Source organism: Hippocampus bargibanti, linkage group LG02, assembly GCF_051943395.1.
Source record: "Hippocampus bargibanti isolate YZ-2025 linkage group LG02, ASM5194339v1, whole genome shotgun sequence".
NCBI lineage: Eukaryota > Metazoa > Chordata > Actinopteri > Syngnathiformes > Syngnathidae > Hippocampus > Hippocampus bargibanti.
In genome coordinates, this window is record NC_142735.1 from 21,098,277 (window position 1) to 21,120,321 (window position 22,045).

General features: G+C 44.1%; 2 protein-coding genes across 2 annotated transcripts in view; one reads left to right on the top strand and one right to left on the bottom strand.

The window, feature by feature from the left end:
- LOC148901886 (zinc finger protein RFP-like) overlaps window positions 1-22,045 on the top strand; it is a 123,158-nt gene that overhangs the window by 35,045 nt on the left and 66,068 nt on the right. The gene's annotated exons all lie outside the window — the stretch shown is intronic.
- slc12a6 (solute carrier family 12 member 6) lies at window positions 657-21,900 on the bottom strand. Its single transcript, XM_088991258.1, has 33 exons — window positions 21,575-21,900; window positions 19,409-19,503; window positions 18,769-18,894; window positions 18,445-18,591; window positions 18,317-18,371; window positions 17,674-17,804; window positions 17,349-17,590; window positions 16,745-16,860; window positions 16,567-16,670; window positions 16,410-16,517; window positions 15,770-15,895; window positions 15,446-15,592; window positions 15,317-15,371; window positions 14,673-14,803; window positions 14,348-14,589; window positions 13,744-13,859; window positions 13,472-13,669; window positions 13,240-13,404; window positions 10,068-10,166; window positions 9,567-9,624; window positions 8,846-9,020; window positions 8,642-8,760; window positions 8,471-8,569; window positions 8,241-8,360; window positions 6,967-7,071; window positions 6,738-6,906; window positions 6,469-6,664; window positions 5,455-5,624; window positions 4,308-4,439; window positions 4,136-4,243; window positions 2,100-2,335; window positions 1,737-1,870; window positions 657-917 (listed from the first exon to the last, which is right to left on the bottom strand). The coding sequence occupies exons 1-33, from the start codon at window positions 21,795-21,797 to the stop codon at window positions 826-828; spliced, it is 4,539 nt and encodes a 1,512-aa protein (XP_088847384.1). The 5' UTR covers window positions 21,798-21,900; the 3' UTR covers window positions 657-825.

A 22,045-nucleotide genomic window follows, 5' to 3' on the forward strand; every position in this document is an offset into this window, starting at 1 on the left:
TTAAAATACAGCCAATGATGTTGGAAAAACGAAAATAAGTCCCTGAACTGTAACACTAAAATGTGAAGAGGGGAAAAGTAGTTCACAACTCATCATCAACAACAAAGTCTCATTCATACACAAAGACAGCAGCATGTGAATCTTTTTTTAAATTTACACACATGCATACTGGCCATTTCCATCAGTATGTTCCGACGCGCACAACCTTCTGAAGATATCTGCTCAAAATGATATTGAAGATATTGCAGTTACACAAAAAAGTGAATTGGTGAGAGTTGCAGGTGGAAAAGATGCACATCATTACAGTGCTGGGTTTTGTGTAACTTCACAGCAGAACTACGAGAATCCTGTTCTGCCACCGAAGACAAACGAAAACAACAACAAAAAAGTGCCGTCCATGTACAGTAGTTTAAAATGAGAGGAAATAAGAACCTATTTCAGTTACTATTATGGAAACAAAAGTGCAAAGCACAAACAAACTTCAACATTTCGAACAAACCTTATTTCAATAATAATAAAAAAAAGAAGGACAAACAATTCAACCCTGAGTCTCGCCAGAGTATCAACACCCTCTGACGCTTGACATCTTACGAATGTCAGCGGGGAAAACACACTCCACAAAAACATGGTGCTATTTGGAATTTTTTTCTTCAATCTTGCAGTATGACACAGTGGAATGGAAAGGCGCGCGCGTGTCATGCCAGAACAGTGAAGACGAGCGAGCGACGATTGCCGCTTGGTTTGAGGAATACCATGCAGCGGATGGCCACCCCTTCTCATTTTCCAGTAGTAGATTGGCAGCTGCCTTCAAAATGGACGTCTCCATCACGAGTAGATGGTGATGACTTCGCTCCCTCCACCACGGACCAGCAGAACGCGCTCCAAACCTTCTGTTAGAACCTCCAAGAACTCCATGTCTGCTCAGTGGGTCAAGGATATGAAAAAGCATTTACGCCGTCAACATTCACGCCAACACCGAAATTAAAGGACAACCGACGTCCCCGGACAAGTTGTGTCCATAATTGGTAAAATGGCTTCAAAGGACTTCTACCGAACGTATTTTAATAAGATTCCACGGCATATAGCTATATTTTACGTTTTAAGACTTGCGCTGAATATTCAGGAAGTCTTGTTTTTGAGTTGGTGACGAGTCCGTACGTGACGTCACTAAAGGACCGCCCTTGACCGTAAAAAAGACACATTGTAGCGGTCCTTCCATCACGTCAATGTATTTTGCTGTACTTGTTTGGTCTGGGGAGGGCGTCCAAGCGCCATATAAGGAATTTATCAGCCTGTGGAAACGGAGGTGGCCACAAGAGGTCGCCATTTTGTGCCTCTTTTTTTGGGAGAGATTTTCCCCCAATGTTGCCTCAGAATGGCACAAATAAATCATATTCATAACTGGATGTGTCACAAGAAAGCATATTCTCCGAATCTGAAGCCATTGTTTTGATTCTCCAGTTCCTGGCGTGACATCACGAACTGGGGGCGGGACTTTCTGAAAATGCCCAATTCGCAGCTCAATTTTTTGCAGATTTTGGACACTTTAAGTCATTTTTATTGGTGTTTTGCATTTGACTAAAAATATCAGACTGCGTGTTTTGGGTGTTTTAGATGCTATAAAACGTTTTTCTGGTGTCAGTTAAAAAACAAAAAAGTGACGTCGGTTGTCCTTTAACTGAACATAAATTCAACTGCCAGAGGGGATCCCATCCGTTCATGAGTAGTTAGGATACAGTTCTCATCCCCCGCCGGGTTCTTGGGCGGCCCCGGCATATTGAGGAGGACAACTCGGGCATCGTGGGATTTATTGACGATGACCTCGTTGAGCTTGACGGCCGTGTGCATCCTCCTCACGTTAGAATGATCACTGAAGGAAAAACGAGAGAATACAAATTCTGAGGAATGCTGAACTCCAAATTAAGTGTTCCGGATTTTCTTCAATTGTTAAAATGCAGAATGTGAGACGAGATTTGATCAAGATGTGTGTAAAGCTAACTCTTCCTTTGAGAAGAATAACTGAAATTTTGCCGAAATGGAATTCATTAAAATACGGAACAAGAGATGAATATTTTCAAGATGGACGTGTAAATACTGACGGACGAATGCTGAGCATGTCCCTGAAGCCCTCGGGCGTGGAGCACCCGGAGTGCGCGGCCCGGTATTGCGACGCCTTCTCTTTGGTCCAGGTCATTTGAACACGGCGATGGCGCTCGGCTGAGGAACCGTCACCGGCTGCCGCTCGGTCCCGCTCACCGCCGTCCGTATCGTCGTCCTCGTCTGAGCCAATGCTGGTCAGATGCAACATGGAGTTGCGGTCTTTGACAAGTTGAGCCTGGCTCGCAAGAAAAAGAGACAAAGTCATAATTTGGTAACGATTGCTCTTTTTTTCCGAAAATTCAGCGTGTTTGTATAACCATGATGAAAGTGATTTATCAAGAGAGCCAAATACTGTTTCTTTTGTTGTCAGAGTTGATATCATTCAAAATGCTATCGCTCAATACATATGTCGCAACCATTTTTGTTTCTGGCATTTCAAAAATGTGCAAAAGCATTTAGTGCCATTTCTTATCAGATTTGATAGATGACAATGGTCAATTCATCCGTATGCCTATAACCCCCTCCCTCAACCTCCACAATCAACTTGGCTGTATCATTCAACATTTTAGGCAGATGCAACCTGTTGCGCCTGTTGAGAAGATCAGCGTCAGTCAAGTTTGTGCTCACTTTGTGCAAACCTTTTGTAAATGCGTCCGTATGTCTCACTAGTAGCGTTTCCACTAATAATAATAATCATAATCCATTTCATTTCTAAGCGCCTTTCAAAACTGTCAAGGTCACTTTACAGCACAGGTGTCAAAGTCAAGGCCCGCGGGCCAAATGCGGCCCGCCACATCATTTTTTTTGGCCCGCGAAAGCAAATCAAACTTGTTAAATTCCATGATGATTGCTAAATTCTGAGCCAAAATGTCATATTTTTGGATGTCAACCACAATAAAAGTCATTATTCTTGACTTCAGATTTGAAAACGAGTTATTCATTAATTTGCTGTGTGCTCTATATGTAATATTTGAAGGGATTTAAACATTCTAATGGGTTCCCCAAATTCATAACGGCCCTCGAGAGGTAACCATAACTACAATGTGGCCCGCGGCAAAAAATGACTTTGACACCCCTGCTTTACAGTCATGGGATAAGTTTACCTGTGGCTGAGCAGCGGCAGCCACACGCGCCAGCTCAACCCGGAAGTAACTCAAATAGCTAGCTAGCGAATAGATATCTAATATCCACACAAGTACAATAGTTATTTATGGTAGACTGGTAAAAACGACATGTTAGTGGGGCAAAACAGCACTAATTGACAACTATGTGCCTACATTAACATCATTCACCTCGAGCACTTTATAAATACTTCACAGATGTCAACCACTGCACAGTTTAGCATTCATTATAAACTGCAGCTGTTCGATGGGTGTGCCCCAGTCATACTACTAGTGTACAGTAATGTTCAAATCTGGAAGCCGGTCGTGAAAAATAACATTTCTACTAAGACATTACTATTTGACGGAGAACATACCAAAGCAGGGACCTGAAAGCGGCTATCTAAGCTATGAAATAAATGCTCAGACAGAGCGCCATACTCCAGGAGAAGCGATCTAGATGGGCTAGCTTAAGGGTGTCAAACTCATTTTTTGCCGCGGGCCACATTGTGGTTACGGTTTCCGTTGTGAATTTGGGGAAGCCATTCGAATGTTTAATCCCCTCAACATATTATATACAGAGAGCACATCAAATTGAATAACTAGTTTTTCAAATTTGAAGTAAAAAATATTGACTTTTATTGTGGTTTACATGGGACAATTTGACATTTTAGTTCAGACTTCAGCAAGCATCATGGAACATGACATGCTTCGCGGGCCGAATAAAATGATGTGGCAGGCCAGATTTGAACCCCGGGCCTTGACTTTGACACCTTCAGACTAGCTGATAGCTGGCTACTCACGTCATCAAAACTCCAGCGAACCCGCTGAGGAAATCCAGCAGCGAGAAGGAAGCCAACATTTTAAATAATAACATAGAAGTCGAGTAGGAAGGCTGAGGTATTCCAGGCATGTATCCGCCCGCACAACTTTACCTCTCGCTCACGGTCCGATTTGGAGAGACGCATCTGGCGGAGCATCTGGGACCTCTGCTCCATCATGAGGGTCCTCTCGTAAGTGTACGCACTGATGTCACTGTCGTGCTGAGTGGGCAAAATGAGAAGTTATTTGGTGACCGTGATGAGGAGCTGTGGAGTGGGCGCTCACCATCTCGACAACTTCCACTTCAGCCTCGATGCGTAAATGATAGAGGAAGGTAGCCAGGTCCTTCTTCATCTGAATGGAATTGTCCTCCATCTGGGCTACGGTGAATATGCGCATCCTGCACTTGCGCCACACCTATTTGAGGCCAAGATAGATAGATAGATAGATAGATAGATAGATAGATAGATAGATAGATAGATAGATAGATGGATAGATGGATAGATGGATAGATAGATAGATAGATAGATAGATAGATAGATAGATAGATAGATAGATAGATAGATAGATAGATAGATAGATAGATAGATAGATAGATAGATAGATAGATAGATAGATAGATAGATAGATAGATAGATAGATAGATAGATAGATAGATAGATAGATAGATAGATAGATAGATAGATAGATAGATAGATAGATAGATAGATAGATAGATAGATAGATAGATAGATAGATAGATAGATAGATAGATAGATAGATAGATAGATAGATAGATAGATAGATAGATAGATAGATAGATAGATAGATAGATAGATAGATAGATAGATAGATAGATAGATAGATAGATAGATAGATAGATAGATAGATAGATAGATAGATAGATAGATAGATAGATAGATAGATAGATAGATAGATAGATAGATAGATAGATAGATAGATAGATAGATAGATAGATAGATAGATAGATAGATAGATAGATAGATAGATAGATAGATAGATAGATAGATAGATAGATAGATAGATAGATAGATAGATAGACAGACAGACAGACAGACAGACAGACAGACAGACAGACAGACAGACAGACAGACAGACAGACAGACAGACAGACAGACAGACAGACAGACAGACAGACAGACAGACAGACAGACAGACAGACAGACAGACAGACAGACAGACAGACAGACAGACAGACAGATAGATAGATAGATAGATAGATAGATAGATAGATAGATAGATAGATAGATAGATAGATAGATAGATAGATAGATAGATAGATAGATAGATAGATAGATAGATAGATAGAATACAAACTGTGAGAAAAAATATATAAAGTAAAGAAACTAGAACATTATAAACTATCATAATTTTGGTCATTGTTAGGTATATATTGTCAAAAGAGAAAAAGGACAAAGTCAGTGTCCGGGACCTTGTGCTGGCGCAGCAGGAAGGGCAGCAACATCAGCATCCCGCCGTCGTGCACAATCCACCACACGTCCACGTAGCCATCGGCGCACGGCTCGCTGTTGCTTGGGAACAGGGAGATGTTTTTGGGCACCAGCAAGGCCAGGTGAGCGGCCGTGGTGACGCGCACCGTGTCTGAAAGGTGGACGGGGGAGAGGGCCTGCAATCAGTTATTCAAAAAGTAGTAGCGGGAAATTAGGTGGTACAATTTGGAAGCTCTGCCCTTCAATCACCTTCTGTGCATGATTGCAAATGTCATACATGTATACATGCATAGAGGGGGGCGGGGACACACAGTGAAAGACAGAGAGAGCACGAAAGAGAGAGAGGGAGAGACAGACATAGAGAGACAGAGAGAGAGACATACACAGTGAAAGACACCGAGAGAGCAAGAGAGAGAGACAGACAGAGAGAGGGAGAGAGACAGAGACAGACAGACAGTCAGAAAAAGACCGACAGAGAAAAACCGAAACAGAGAGAAAGAGAGCGAGACAGAGAGAGACAGACACACAGACAGAGAGTGAAAGAGAGAGACACAGAGACAGAAAGATAGAGAGACAGAAAGACAGAAACAGAGCGTGAAGGACAGCCAGAAAGACAGACAGAGAGAAAGAGAGAGACACAAAGAGACAGAAAGAGAGAAAGACAGAAACACAGAGAGACAGACAGAGACAAACAGAGAGACAGAGACAGACAGAAAGACAGAGACAGAGAGACACAGAGAGAGAGAGAGAGAAACAGAAAGACAGACAACAGAGAGAAAGAGAGATGCTGAGAGACAGAGAGAAAAACAGAAAGACAGAGACAGACAGACAGAGAGAGATACAGAGAGATAGAGAAACTTCTGTCTGAGGGGACCAGTGTACTTTTTGGCAGAATCTCTTATTTCGAACAATTGTATGAATTTCTCGTTCAGTACAGAGCTGAAGGAGACTTGCGGAACCCAGATGAGTAAGAAACCGCTGGGGTGGTGACTCACGGATGAAAGTCTTCCACGACTGCGGATCCTCGCTCTGCCTCCAGGCATGAGGCCATCCCATCACCACGGTGTTGGGCTTCATCCCACCCAGGCCACTGGATTGGATCATGTGGCTGATGCCTTCACGCGCCTTCTGCGCAATGATGCACTGACAGAAGCCCTTGACTCGTTCCTTGTCCATTAGGAGCTTCAAGGTCTGACACGCACATCATTGAATTTTATTTATTGGAGTCAAGTAATTAAATATGGACGGATGTGAAGTCACTCACCTGTTCCGCCGCTAGTGCCTCTCCATAGCTATGGAGGAAGTTTCCGGGAACTACCGTCCCCACGATGGTCAGGCCTTTTCCCGCCTTCAGCTGGCTGGCAAAAGTCAGCAGGCGAGGAGACTTGACGTGCGCGTCTTCATCCAGTTTGAGCAAAACCAGAAGCTGAGGCCTGTGGAAGCCAGGTCTTAAAAGGGAGCTCGAATCCTCAACTCATGGGAGACTCCTGTACCTCCAGTTCTTGGTGTGCGGCGGGCCTTCTTCCAACCTCAAGAGGGCATAACGGGCGGCACTGAGTGAAAGCCCGCGGATCCCATCTCCCCACTCTTTTTCGGCTCTGAATCACACATGGGCCACAGTGTGTACACTTAGGGGCCAGTTCATTCGGGGCACTTGCGCAAACTATACAATACAGTGGTAACAATTTTGAAAGGCGCTTATAAATGAAATGTATTATTATTATTATAAAAGAGTGCATTACAGTAAAAATCCTAACCACGCAGATTTGGCTCCGACAGTTTTTTTGTCTGTTAAAGCATTGGGCAGCATGGTAGTCGAGTGGTTAGCACACCATTTGCACAGTGCAGAGGTCGTGAGTTCAAGACCCAGTCCGGCCTCCCTGTGTGGAGTTTGCATGTTCTCCCTGGGCCTGCGTGGGTTTTCGCAAGGTCCTCCGGTTTCCTCCCACATTCCAAAAACATGCATAGCAGGCTGATTGGAACACTCTGAATTGACCGTAGGTGTGAGTGTGACGGAGAATGGTTGTTTGTCTCTGTGTGCGCTGTGATTGGCTGGCAACCCATTCAGAGTGTCCCCCGCCCAATGCCCAAAGAGCCTGGGATACCCTCCGCGAACCTTGTGAGAATTAAGCAGCCTGGAAGATGAATGACTGTTAAATCCTTCACATTCTCAATCCCGTCTATTATGCATGTAATATATTCTTGACCACTAGATGGTGGAAAAGAACTAAGATAATAATGTAAATTTCGAAGAAAACCCATAAATTGGCAATACAGCCTACTTTTTGTTGAAAATTATTTAATGTCCATTCATTCTTCCGCCCCGCCATTTTCTAATCCACTTATCCTCACAAGGGCCGCGGTCAGGTTGGAGCTTATCCTAGCTGTCTTCAGGCAATAGGCGTAGTACACCCTGAACTGGATGGCAGCCAATTGCAGGGTAGACAAAGATGCATTCACCCACAGTCACACCCATGGCCAATTTAAAGTGTTCCATTAACCTGCTAAGCATGTTTTAGGAATGTGGTAAGAAACAGGAGTATCTGGAGAAGACTTAAGCAGGCACAGGAAGAACATGGAAACTTCACACAGGAATGAAACAAATTAGCATTTTGGTGTGGGCGGTGTGGCCGAATGAATGTTGCCCATCAATACGTTAAGTGCAGTGTTCAGCGTATCCAAAAGACTTTCGGCACTCGTATGTCAAGGTACCACTGTAAAGTTAAGGTAATGCCGAACAACACATGCCACCGTCATAGCAACATACCCGTGGTATTCGATGTACTTGTAGATCATGCCTGCAATCACGATGGCAACGATCGCATAGTACCAGGAGGAGATGAACATGAGCGCAAGGCAGATGGTCATCCCCAAAAATGACAAAGTCCTTGACACACACACCGACACACACATACACACACACACACACAGTGAGTGTGTGTGAGAGACCAAATCCAATTGCAGCGGTGAAGGTGGTGGTGGCAGCGGCGGACATACCAGTGATAGTAGGAGAAGCGTGGCCTCCAGTTGGGTGTCCTCAAGAGGGTCTGCAGAGCGCAGGCCAGATTCACAAACAGGTAGCACATCAAGAAGAACCTGGATAGGGTTGGTGTTTTGACAGCTCTGGTAACCAATGACGTGCAAAGAAAGAGGCCAGGGGAGTCTCACATGGTCAGGATGGGAGCCACCAGGTCCAGAGATGCGATCAGGATGCCCAGCTCAGCAATAAGGGCCGTTAGCAGTAGCGCCCAGGTGGGCTCGCCGTTGGCTTTGCCGTGACCAAACACCTGACGCACACCAGCAAATGTACGTCAGCGCCCTGCCGTACATGCGTGACATCATACCGAAATGTCCTATAGTGTCAGCACCAACCCGAAGGAAGGGGATGATGTTGTCCTTGGCGATGGCTTGCAGAAGCCTTGGAGCACCCGTCAACGACTGCAGGCCTGCCCCGCACGTGGAGAAGAAAGAGCCCACCACAATGACCCAAGGGGTGGGCCAGGCTAATGTTCCCACCACCAAATTCCCTTGGACCGAGTCTCCAAACCTGTGAGAAGTGACAAAGATCACTAACATGTCTCTTAACTCATTCCCTGCCAGACAATGTGCAAAAATGTGTCCACTCTAGTGCCAGGGTTTTTGTCATTTTCACTGAAATTGCAGCACCCACAGAATATTGATTTTTAGCACTACATAAACAATCAATGCAACGGAAGAAACCGTATACTCTCTTCTTCTATTAGAAAATAATGAGTTAATTCCCAAGTTATATGGGTCTGGAGTTATCAGCGCTTAAAATGGGGGCAGCTGTACAAAAGACAATACAATACATACTGATTTATATAACGCTATAACAACAGCTGAAGCTGTAAAAAAAGCGCTAACATGGACAAAAGACAAATGCTGCCCCCTCGTGGAAGGGAAAATATTGCCAGAGGTCTGAACAGCAGTTTATCGGCACCCCCCACAAGAAAAAACAAAACACGAAATCATTCGAGAATGCTGCTCCAAGTCACGCTTTTCAATTCTCGAATTAATTTGGGAATGGCAGTGAATGAGATAAACAGGAAGAGGTGTAACGAGCGGAACTCACTTGTCTCTTAGGACCACACCATCAATGCAGGCACCAAATAAAAGAATGCTGGTTAAGTCTGAGTGGAAGGAACTCAGGAGAACATGACCACCAAATTTGCAAACCTTAGCTCGCACATGTTAAATTACTTTCACTTAGTTTTAGCATTAGTATGTGTGGTGCAGTGCGATCACTCTTTAAAATTAAGCAATAGCTTGAACACAAATGGTGCAACGACCCAGTCGTGTCGTCTTTATCCTCGGTGTGGAGAATAATAGTGCCGTACTGATAAGATGGAAGAGTTGCAACCTCTCAACGACAGGTACAGTACACATGATCGACGGTGTGATAAAAACTGTTAAAACCGAGAGTGTTTTTTCTTCGGAGGCATGGGGGGTTGGAATAAATTAACAGTGATTTCATTTATTTCAAATGGGAAGAGATGTGACTTTTTTGTATCCTGAACCTGGTCGAAAAATTAATCTCTGAAGGCACCACTGTATTGCTCTTTTAGAAGGATACAGACAAAGGAGGTGGTGAGGATGGCCACGATGGTCCCGATGGGGATGGAACGCTGGGCGTCTTTTAGGTCCCCTGACCGATTGGAACCGGCCATAATTCCTGAAGTAGACAAGGAACAAGCTTCAGGAAAATATCTGATCAACTCTTTCGTTGGTGTGGGAATGTACTGATAAGAGCTATCGACAATGGGCAGATACCAATATGGTTTTTAAGTTTCAGGTATTCACGATGTAGATACTAACCACCAATACTAAAGGCAACTAAATGTGTCTTGTTGGACAGCCTTCTCTCTGGGTTCAATGACCTCAGATCTGACAAATGTGGTGTTCCGCAGGGCTAAATTTAGGGGCTGATGTTGTTCTCACTATACCTGCTCCAATTGGGTACAGCAAGTGCTGAAGAATGAATGACTCTGTCTTTCTGTTGTCATATTGTTTATTATTTAGTTTTTTTGTTTTACTTCAAGATGGTGCCGCGAGAGTGGCTGCCTTTCCAATCGCTCAAATATTTTGTTTTTCTACTTCTTTCTTTCCTGTCATAACTTTGCTGCTGTGAAATGTAAATGTATCCACTGCGAGACGAATAAAGGTACATCCAATCCAATCGTAATGAAACATATTTCCTTCTACTGCTATGCACAGAGAGTGTCCCCCTCCTGCCTGAAAGTCTGCGCTGACCAGCTGGCTCCGGTCTTCACACAAATCTTCAACAGACCCCTGGAGCAGTGTGAAGTCCCATCCTGCTTCAAACAGTCTACTATCGTCCCAGTTCCAAAGAAACCAGCACCCTCGGGATAGAACGACTATAGACCTGTTGCTCTGACGTCTGTGGTCATGAAGTCCTTTGAACGCCTCGTGCTGAACCACCTGAAGAGCATCACCGGACCTCTGCTAGATCCTCTTCAGTTTGCCTACCGGGAAAACAGGTCTGTGGAGGATGCAGTCAACATCGGACTGCACCACATCCTCGACCACCCTGACAACACAGGAACCTACGCAAGGATTCTGTTTGTGGACTACAGCTCTGCGTTCAATACCATCATCCCCAAACTTCTCCAGCTTGGTGTGTCCCCTACGATCTGCCAGTGGACCCTCAGCTTCCTGACAGGACGGACACAACAGGTCAGACTGGGAAATATATCATCCACAACACGAACCACGAGCACTGGAGCCCCGCAAAGATGCGTCCTCTCTCCATTGCTCTTCTCTCTCTACACGAACGACTGCACCTCAACACACCCAGCTGTCAAATTCATAAAGTTCGCAGACGACACCACGGTCATCGGTCTCATCGAAGACAGCGACGAGTCTGCCTACCGACAACAAGTGGAGCACCTGGAGCTCTGGTGCAGCCGTCACAACCTGGAGCTGAACACACTCAAGACAGTAGAGATGATCCTGGACTTCAGGAAACATCCATCACCACAGCTACCCCTCACACTATCCAACTGCCTTGTGTCAACCGTTGAGACCTTCAAGTTCCTGGGAATCACAGTCTCCCAGGACATGAAGTGGAAGGTCAACACCAACTCTGTCTTGAGAAAGGCCCAACAGAGAATGTACTTCCGGAGGCTGCTAAAGAAGCATGGCCTGCCACAGGAGGTGCTGCAACATTTCTACACAGCTGTCATCGAATCCACCCTGTGTTCTTCCATCACCGTTTGGTTCGGGGCCGCCACAAAAATGGACAAAATCCGACTTCAACGGACAGTTAGGACGGCGGAAAAAATCATTGACACCGCCCTACCCACTCTCGAGGACTTGCACACTGCAAGAATCCAAACTAGGTCTCGGAAAATCCTACCGGACCCTCCGCACCCTGCCCACCACCTTTTCCAGCTACTCCCGTCAGGCAGGCGCTACCGATCCATGCGCACCAAATCCAGCAGAAATTTAAACAGCTTCTCCCCCCAAGCCATTAACTCTTTGAACTCTTTGAACTCTTTCAACAGTAGCCCAAATGGAACTGTACAGTGCCACTTAGCAATTTTTTGATGATGATACTAGTGCAGCGTGTTCTACCGGAAACAAATTCCTTGTGTGTTCTACATACTTAGATCTTTGTCTCATTGAGCAAAAAAGACACTTTTTTGTGAAGTCTACTTTTATCCTGCCTGGAGGAAGTCAAAACCTGGATGGCACAAAACATCTTGAACTTCGATGAAAGGAAGACAGTGTTACTGTTTGGTCCCAGTGGCCCATGTACATCTCATCCTGTAGACTTTGACCCCCTTGCTCCTTATCTGAAGTGGTGCTGTTGTTAAATCCAGCTTCTTTCATCTTAAGCAGCTGCATAAAATAAAACGTCTCCTTTCTCATGAGCACCTTGAAGCAGTAATTAATGCCTTTGTCACATCTCGGGGTCAATTACTGTAATATGCTTTACTTTGGAGTTAGCCAATCCTCCTTGAAGCGTCTCCAGCTGCTCCAGAATGCTGCTGCTCGCCTCTTGACTGGTACTCATAAGAAGGAGCACATCACTTCTACTCTGGCATCCCTTCGCTGGCTCCCTATACATTTTAGAGTTCTTTTCAAGAATTATTTTACTCTCTGGTGCTTTCCACCATCTTTGTGACTGCTTTACTTCCTCTATGTGATACTTGTCCATGTTAACGCTTTGTTACAGCTTCAGCTGTTGTTCAAGTGCGAGATAAATCAATATGTATTGTATTGTATAAATTGTGAGGTGAAATCTTGTTCTTCTCCTGGTTCAGTTCTTCATTTGTGTAGTCTAACTATTCAATCAGCAGGAAGCAAGGCGACTTACAAATAAAAGAATATTTGTTTATCAGGCAGCTAGAGAATGTTCTTCACGGGAGAGGGAAGAGAGCCAAAGAGAGAGAGAGAGCAAGAGCAGGAGGGAGAGCGGGTCTCAAGCAGATATAGACAACAGGAGTGATGTCACTTTGAAAAGGACCTATCATCTGCTAGATACAATCATGAATATTATATTAGACTCAAAAGATAGCTTAAGGTTTTAACTGAGCTAAGTACACTTAGCTAACATATACAAATAACTAAACTACATACATATATAGACGAACTAACTGATAAGAATAAGTAGAAATGAAATAATATTGGATGTTTTTAGGATGTGTATATAACTAGTTCTAACATAAATGCTTGCGTAGAAGCCATCCAAGTTGCAATGCATGAAATAAGAAAGTATTTACCTGTGACGGAGGGGAAGAAGATTCCCACCAGGAGGGTGAAGGACGTGGTGATGTCAGCAAAGACGTAAGGCTGCTGTGTGGATGCCGAGTGGACTCCCTGCGAGGAGATTGAGGGGGTTTTCTGCACCACATCTCCTTTGCTGAGGTATGAGCTCCACAGGTTGTCTACGAGCCAAAGTAGGAATGTCAAGCTCCATCACGACCAAATAGTTAGCGACGTGGATGGCGTTACCGGCGATGATGCCACTAGCCAGACCGGGGATGCCTTTGATTTGTGAGAAGTTGTTAGCGGCAAAGTAGTCATCACAGGAGGCGTTGAGCTCGGTGCTCTGACAAAAGCGGCTCCACAGGTAGGTGGTCTTCTCCACCGGATTGGGGCTGGGACTGGGGACCAACTCAAGCGTTGGGAGCGCTGTGGTATTGACATCCGCTGGGAAGGAGGGTGAAACGTTTGTCAACTTTGTAGGTTCCTGAACCGACGTGGATGAACAGACAAAAATGCACCTCCACTAAGTGTTTCATTGGCCAGCTCCCTCTCGGCTGAAAGCAGGATGGTTTTAGCACATTGGCTGTCGACGATATCATGGCCGTTGATGGTTCGGTTTCCTAGCATACAAACCCTGCAAAGATAAAAGGTTATTTTGGTGGGAAGTTCCTATTCCCAGCAAGTTTGTTTACTTGTGGGATGTTCTATTTAGGTGTTTGATGAGCATTCCCCAATGTTCTCAATCTGTATTGGCCACCGATCCTGGAACCCTTTTGGAATATGTTTGCAGCTATAAAATCTCAAGTTAATGATTATGTGGTAAAAACAATAAAGTTTATGAGTTTGAACACTGAATATCTTGTCTTGTCAGTGTGTTGAATTCAATGTAGACTGAACATGATTGGCAAATATTTGTATTGTGTGTTTCATTCCCATTCAACACAACGTCCCAAATTCATTGAAAGAGCCAAACTTCAGTATTTTTTTCATTGCACTACCTTCCCACAAATGCAAATGGGAAGTCTGAGTTTTAAAAATTGGGCAATTTTCGCGAGACATCGTGTCACAAATGTAAAGCATCAAAAGGAAGTGACGTGCCAGCGATGAAAAGGGCGCACATACGTGAAGTTGGGCGGCTTGAAAGCGGAGACCAGTGCGCCCACATAGATGGAGACAATGGAGATGATGACGCAGGCCAAGAAGACGGAAGCCAGCTTGTTGACGTACTTGACGCCCACAAAGACCAGCAAGGACATGAGAAGAAGGCAGACGGAGCCGTAGACGCGCATGTTGTTCAACATGGCCGCACCCTCGCCCTCCAGCCCTTTAGAAGTAAAGATGGCTGCCTCAGGCGCGATGTACATCTGGAGGCGGAGAATAAGGAGCGTTTTGGCATGCGAGCGAGAGAGTTACGAGTGGCAAAGACATACAAAGAAAAACAACCCACCAGGAGGATCTCGACAGCCCCGAGGATGTACATGGCTCCGGCGAAGGTGGTACCCAGGTAGAAGCACAGACCCACTGCCCCCCCAAACTCTGGACCCAGAGAGCGGCTGATCATGAAGTAGGAACCTCCGGCTGGAGGAGGAAAAGTAACGTGAAGAAATTTTGTACAGGCGTACAAAACCGAAGCAATATTTCAGACGGAAACTAATATAAATAATATTAATCCGTCCCAAAACCCCATTACGCTGAACAAAAAAAAGTACATTCTATGGAAAATAAGTGTCAAGAGCGGTGTGAAGCCACTGACTCACAAAGAATAAAGACTAACAATTTCAAAATTAGCATTAATATCACTTATTAACTAGATTTTTGATGGCATTTACAAGACAGGAGGGGCGGAAAGAAGGAGGCATTTTGGACTTAATGAAGGAAATAATGAAAATCAAATTCTCACTGTACTATATTCCTATGGCTCCATTTTGTGGCATCTTGATGCCAAGAAACAACAGTATGAGTTGCTGGCATTTCATTTCACAAAAGTGGTGCTTTGCTGCCATCCTGTGCCAAAGAGGCAATTCAAAATCTTCACTGGGGAGCAATAAATACTCTATTTTCCAGGAGGCAAATTAGGGGTAATGGCCATACCTGGAACGACTCCATTGGTGGCAATGGCGCTCATTGATATGGCGGTCAGCATCGTCTGGAGGGGTAAAAAAAAAACAGGCGAGCGTGAATGAGACGTCGGCCATTTTACAACCCCTCAGCGGCACTCACACAGCAGCAGCATATGAAGACGATGCAGAGACCCTGCAACACGCCGGCGGTCCCCACCACCCAGGTCAAACGTAGGAACAAGATGACGCCAAAGATATTCTGCAGACACGGGAGGTAGACGCCCATGAAGGTCCCCATGCGCGGCGTCTACGGAGGGCGAGGGGCAGCCAGAGGACAGCAAATAAACTCCCATGTTACAATTCGGCAAACTCACTTTCCAAAATAACAACAAGCTGATCTCCTGCTGGTGGCTCCTTATCAGCAAGATGCCCAGTGAGAGGTCAGCATGACATTTTCTTACTCACACAAAAGACATTTCCGTACCTTAGCCTTCTTCTTCTCATTGTTGCTCTCGGCCTCCTCGTGCTCCTTGGCGCTTTGCATCAGGTTGGTATAGTTAGCCAGACGACTGAGAAGAGATGACACTTTGGGCCGAGTGTCCATTTCCTCCTGCGAGAAGCAGTAAAAAAATATATGAATTAATAAAAAGGTAAATAAATAAAGGGATCGATGGATAAATGAATAAATAAACACATGAATAAATAAATAAACACTCAAACAAAAACAAATAAAATTAATTAAAAACAAAGACATAAATGGATAGATGAATAAATAACTATTTATTGTATTATAATAAATAAATAAATAAAAAAGATTGATGGATGGATGAATAAATAAATACACGAATAAACAAATAAATAAATAAATAGATTAAATAATAATAATAATAATAATACATTACAATTTAAGCGCCGTTCAAAGCTCTCAAGGACACTACAGTCACAGACAAGCATGAAACACTCAAACAAAAACAAATACATAAATAAATAAATTGAAAACATAAATAAATACACAAATAACTAATAAATAAATAGATGGATAGATGAATAGATGAATGAATGAATAAATGAATAAAATGATGTTGACGTTCAAGACTCGTGGACTTGACGTGATTGGCCCAAACCTCAAACAAGGCCAGGTTCTTGTCGTAGAAGTCGTCGTCATCCACGCCGTGGCTGTTGTTGATGTACACGCTGGACAGTTTGGAATTTCCATCCCCTGCCAAGACAAAGTACAGCAAACGTGAACACACTGAAATTTGAAAGCGCATAAAACGATACATCTTCTGCAACAAGGTTCCACAGGTAGGTGGTCTTCTCCACCGGATTGGGGCTGGGACTGGGGACCAACTCAAGCGTTGGGAGCGCTGTGGTATTGACATCCGCTGGGAAGGAGGGTGAAACGTTTGTCAACTTTGTAGGTTCCTGAACCGACGTGGATGAACAGACAAAAATGCACCTCCACTAAGTGTTTCATTGGCCAGCTCCCTCTCGGCTGAAAGCAGGATGGTTTTAGCACATTGGCTGTCGACGATATCATGGCCGTTGATGGTTCGGTTTCCTAGCATACAAACCCTGCAAAGATAAAAGGTTATTTTGGTGGGAAGTTCCTATTCCCAGCAAGTTTGTTTACTTGTGGGATGTTCTATTTAGGTGTTTGATGAGCATTCCCCAATGTTCTCAATCTGTATTGGCCACCGATCCTGGAACCCTTTTGGAATATGTTTGCAGCTATAAAATCTCAAGTTAATGATTATGTGGTAAAAACAATAAAGTTTATGAGTTTGAACACTGAATATCTTGTCTTGTCAGTGTGTTGAATTCAATGTAGACTGAACATGATTGGCAAATATTTGTATTGTGTGTTTCATTCCCATTCAACACAACGTCCCAAATTCATTGAAAGAGCCAAACTTCAGTATTTTTTTCATTGCACTACCTTCCCACAAATGCAAATGGGAAGTCTGAGTTTTAAAAATTGGGCAATTTTCGCGAGACATCGTGTCACAAATGTAAAGCATCAAAAGGAAGTGACGTGCCAGCGATGAAAAGGGCGCACATACGTGAAGTTGGGCGGCTTGAAAGCGGAGACCAGTGCGCCCACATAGATGGAGACAATGGAGATGATGACGCAGGCCAAGAAGACGGAAGCCAGCTTGTTGACGTACTTGACGCCCACAAAGACCAGCAAGGACATGAGAAGAAGGCAGACGGAGCCGTAGACGCGCATGTTGTTCAACATGGCCGCACCCTCGCCCTCCAGCCCTTTAGAAGTAAAGATGGCTGCCTCAGGCGCGATGTACATCTGGAGGCGGAGAATAAGGAGCGTTTTGGCATGCGAGCGAGAGAGTTACGAGTGGCAAAGACATACAAAGAAAAACAACCCACCAGGAGGATCTCGACAGCCCCGAGGATGTACATGGCTCCGGCGAAGGTGGTACCCAGGTAGAAGCACAGACCCACTGCCCCCCCAAACTCTGGACCCAGAGAGCGGCTGATCATGAAGTAGGAACCTCCGGCTGGAGGAGGAAAAGTAACGTGAAGAAATTTTGTACAGGCGTACAAAACCGAAGCAATATTTCAGACGGAAACTAATATAAATAATATTAATCCGTCCCAAAACCCCATTACGCTGAACAAAAAAAAGTACATTCTATGGAAAATAAGTGTCAAGAGCGGTGTGAAGCCACTGACTCACAAAGAATAAAGACTAACAATTTCAAAATTAGCATTAATATCACTTATTAACTAGATTTTTGATGGCATTTACAAGACAGGAGGGGCGGAAAGAAGGAGGCATTTTGGACTTAATGAAGGAAATAATGAAAATCAAATTCTCACTGTACTATATTCCTATGGCTCCATTTTGTGGCATCTTGATGCCAAGAAACAACAGTATGAGTTGCGGCATTTCATTTCACAAAAGTGGTGCTTTGCTGCCATCCTGTGCCAAAGAGGCAATTCAAAATCTTCACTGGGGAGCAATAAATACTCTATTTTCCAGGAGGCAAATTAGGGGTAATGGCCATACCTGGAACGACTCCATTGGTGGCAATGGCGCTCATTGATATGGCGGTCAGCATCGTCTGGAGGGGTAAAAAAAAACAGGCGAGCGTGAATGAGACGTCGGCCATTTTACAACCCCTCAGCGGCACTCACACAGCAGCAGCATATGAAGACGATGCAGAGACCCTGCAACACGCCGGCGGTCCCCACCACCCAGGTCAAACGTAGGAACAAGATGACGCCAAAGATATTCTGCAGACACGGGAGGTAGACGCCCATGAAGGTCCCCATGCGCGGCGTCTACGGAGGGCGAGGGGCAGCCAGAGGACAGCAAATAAACTCCCATGTTACAATTCGGCAAACTCACTTTCCAAAATAACAACAAGCTGATCTCCTGCTGGTGGCTCCTTATCAGCAAGATGCCCAGTGAGAGGTCAGCATGACATTTTCTTACTCACACAAAAGACATTTCCGTACCTTAGCCTTCTTCTTCTCATTGTTGCTCTCGGCCTCCTCGTGCTCCTTGGCGCTTTGCATCAGGTTGGTATAGTTAGCCAGACGACTGAGAAGAGATGACACTTTGGGCCGAGTGTCCATTTCCTCCTGCGAGAAGCAGTAAAAAAATATATGAATTAATAAAAAGGTAAATAAATAAAGGGATCGATGGATAAATGAATAAATAAACACATGAATAAATAAATAAACACTCAAACAAAAACAAATAAAATTAATTAAAAACAAAGACATAAATGGATAGATGAATAAATAACTATTTATTGTATTATAATAAATAAATAAATAAAAAAGATTGATGGATGGATGAATAAATAAATACACGAATAAACAAATAAATAAATAAATAGATTAAATAATAATAATAATAATAATACATTACAATTTAAGCGCCGTTCAAAGCTCTCAAGGACACTACAGTCACAGACAAGCATGAAACACTCAAACAAAAACAAATACATAAATAAATAAATTGAAAACATAAATAAATACACAAATAACTAATAAATAAATAGATGGATAGATGAATAGATGAATGAATGAATAAATGAATAAAATGATGTTGACGTTCAAGACTCGTGGACTTGACGTGATTGGCCCAAACCTCAAACAAGGCCAGGTTCTTGTCGTAGAAGTCGTCGTCATCCACGCCGTGGCTGTTGTTGATGTACACGCTGGACAGTTTGGAATTTCCATCCCCTGCCAAGACAAAGTACAGCAAACGTGAACACACTGAAATTTGAAAGCGCATAAAACGATACATCTTCTGCAACAAGGTTCAAGGCGCACGCTCAATCAAAACCTGTCCAGACACCAGTTCTTCACCTTATTTGAGTTTTTTGACAATAAGAACCAATTTGGCACTGACTTGAGAGGTTCTCCTATCTCGAAAAGCACAACGAGGGAAGATGATGGAAATGCAAAAACAAAACAAACAAAGAAAAACATCAACTGATAAGGTAAGCGCACCTGCGTGTGATTTATCTGGCATCGCTACAGGGGAGCCTCCGCCACGCTGCCTGGCGGCATGCGACTCCGAGGTCTTGGTAGCCGACTGAGCCGCACACGTGGGGACACTTGAAACTCAAATCGGGATTAAGCGGCTCAATTCCTACTTATGGAAGCTTATTAAATATGAACGGTGTGGGGCGGCCTTGTCATGATGGACATACAGTATATGCACAAGTTGTTCTTTCAAGCACGGAAGTGAAAGTGTCAGCTGACTGCGGCCGGTTATGCTGACTCTTGACTCGAATGCTGAGTCAGGCAAACAAATAGAGTTTGTTAGGACAACTGTTTGCCAAACAAAAGAGCAACTTCTCCCTTTGCCGACATGGTAATTGATATTGAGTGTACTTTCAACATCAGCTGTGCCCGGTGTGACAATGTTCCCCCCCATGTCTGTTCATATGTACGTAAATGGCAGCTATTACGAATGAGTGATTATGAACACCGTCTGCCATCAAATTGCAAGCAAAGTGCCAAAATCCTAAATTTCAAGGTAATCATTTTGGGAAAAAGGCATAATGGGCAAGAAAAAGGAACTCATTGATTATTATTTGAATATAGAATTGGAGGCAAAGTGGCTAAAATGAGTACCGTATTTTCCAGACTATAAAGCGGACCTTCAATGAATTACATATATAATTTTTTTTCCATATATAAGGCACACCAGATTATATGGCCCACCTACAATGAATGACATATATGAAAAGCTTTTCTATATATAAGGTGCACCGGATCATAAGGCGCACCTTTAATGAATGACATATTTTAAAACTTTTTCCATATATAAAGCGCACCAGATTATAAAGCGCAATTTCAATAAATAACATATATTAAAACTTTATCTAAATATAACGCCCACCGGATTATAAAGTGCACCATCAATGAATTACATATATTAAAACGGTTTCCATATATAAAGTGCACCAGATTATAAAGTGCACCGTCAACAAATGACATTAAATTTGTTTTACAATAATAAGGCGCACCGGAAGGCGGCTCGGTAGTCAAATGGTTAGCAGCGTGCTAACCATTTTACTACCGTTTCACAGAGCAGAGGTCGTCAGTTCGCGTCCTGCTCCGGCCCCCGTGTGGAGCTTGCATGTTCTACTCGGGCCCGCGTGGGTTTTCTCCGGGTACTCCAGTTTCCTCCCACATTCCAAAAACATGTCTGGCAGGTTGATTGAACACACCGAATTGTCCCTAGGTATGAGGGTGAGCAAGCATCCTTTTCACCAGTGGATCAAGGATGTCATGGTGGAATGTGCACGTCTGCTACAAGAAAAATGTTGAAAGCAAACACGAAGAAAGCAGTACGGAAAATAGATGGATGGATATATATAAAGTGCAACGGATTATAAAGCGCACCTTCAATGAATGACATATTGAAACTTTTTCCAATTACATTAAAACATTTTTAAATGTTTTCCAGATATAAAGTGCACCGCATTATAAGGTGCACCTTTAATGTATGACATATTTTAAAATGTTTTCCATATATAAAACACGCCGCATTATAAGGCGCACCTTCAATGAATGACATATATTAAAACTTTTTTTGCATATAAAGCACACATTATTTTATAGTGCGGAAAATACTGTCAATTATTTAGTCAGTGTCAAATATTTGAGAATTGGGCATGGTGTTCCATTTGGTGATGTAAATCCTGACAGAGCAATTGACACATCTCCTAAAATCCAGATTAAATTCCAGATTAGTAGCCCAATTCACACTTGGGGATTATTCTCTGTGCACGCTCCTCACCTTGCTCCATGTTACTGTGGTCTGACGTTTCCGTGCCGCCTCCTCCCGCCGGCGCCGTTCCTCCTCCCGACGTCTCGCTGGGAGGCTCGCTTCGAATGACGCTTTCCCGGGAGCCGAAGTGCACGTGGGTCCCGGAGCGGGAGCTGATTTCGGGCGATGTATCCGACAACCCGGGATGGTCCTCCGCCTTGGTAGGCGTCACGGTGAACCGCACGGACGTCATGGTGAAGCTCTCAGGGGGGGGGGGGGGGGTGGAAAGAGGGGAGGGGGTTTCGGGAAGACCCGGGCGAGGAAAGGGAGGGTGGCTGGTGGGCTCACAGGCTAGCGAGCGTGGCTGAACCCAACTGAGTTTAGCTGATGCTTACTTCTTTTCCGTTCGCCATTCTCCATCGAGGCGACGTGACTGGCCGGCACAAAGCGTATAAAAGACCCAAGAGGTCAGGTGGATGCGAATTCCGTTCGGGGCCGTCA

Coding starts and splice junctions, on each gene's coding strand:
- slc12a6 (XM_088991258.1), bottom strand. CDS start 21,797: ATGACGTCCGTGCGGTTCACCGTGACGCCTACCAAGGCGGAGGACCAT. Junction 18,895..19,408: donor AGAACCTGGCCTTGTTTGAG/GTTTGGGCCAAT, acceptor TGCTTCTCGCAG/GAGGAAATGGACACTCGGCC. Junction 16,671..16,744: donor CAATGAAACACTTAGTGGAG/GTGCATTTTTGT, acceptor CCTCCTTCCCAG/CGGATGTCAATACCACAGCG.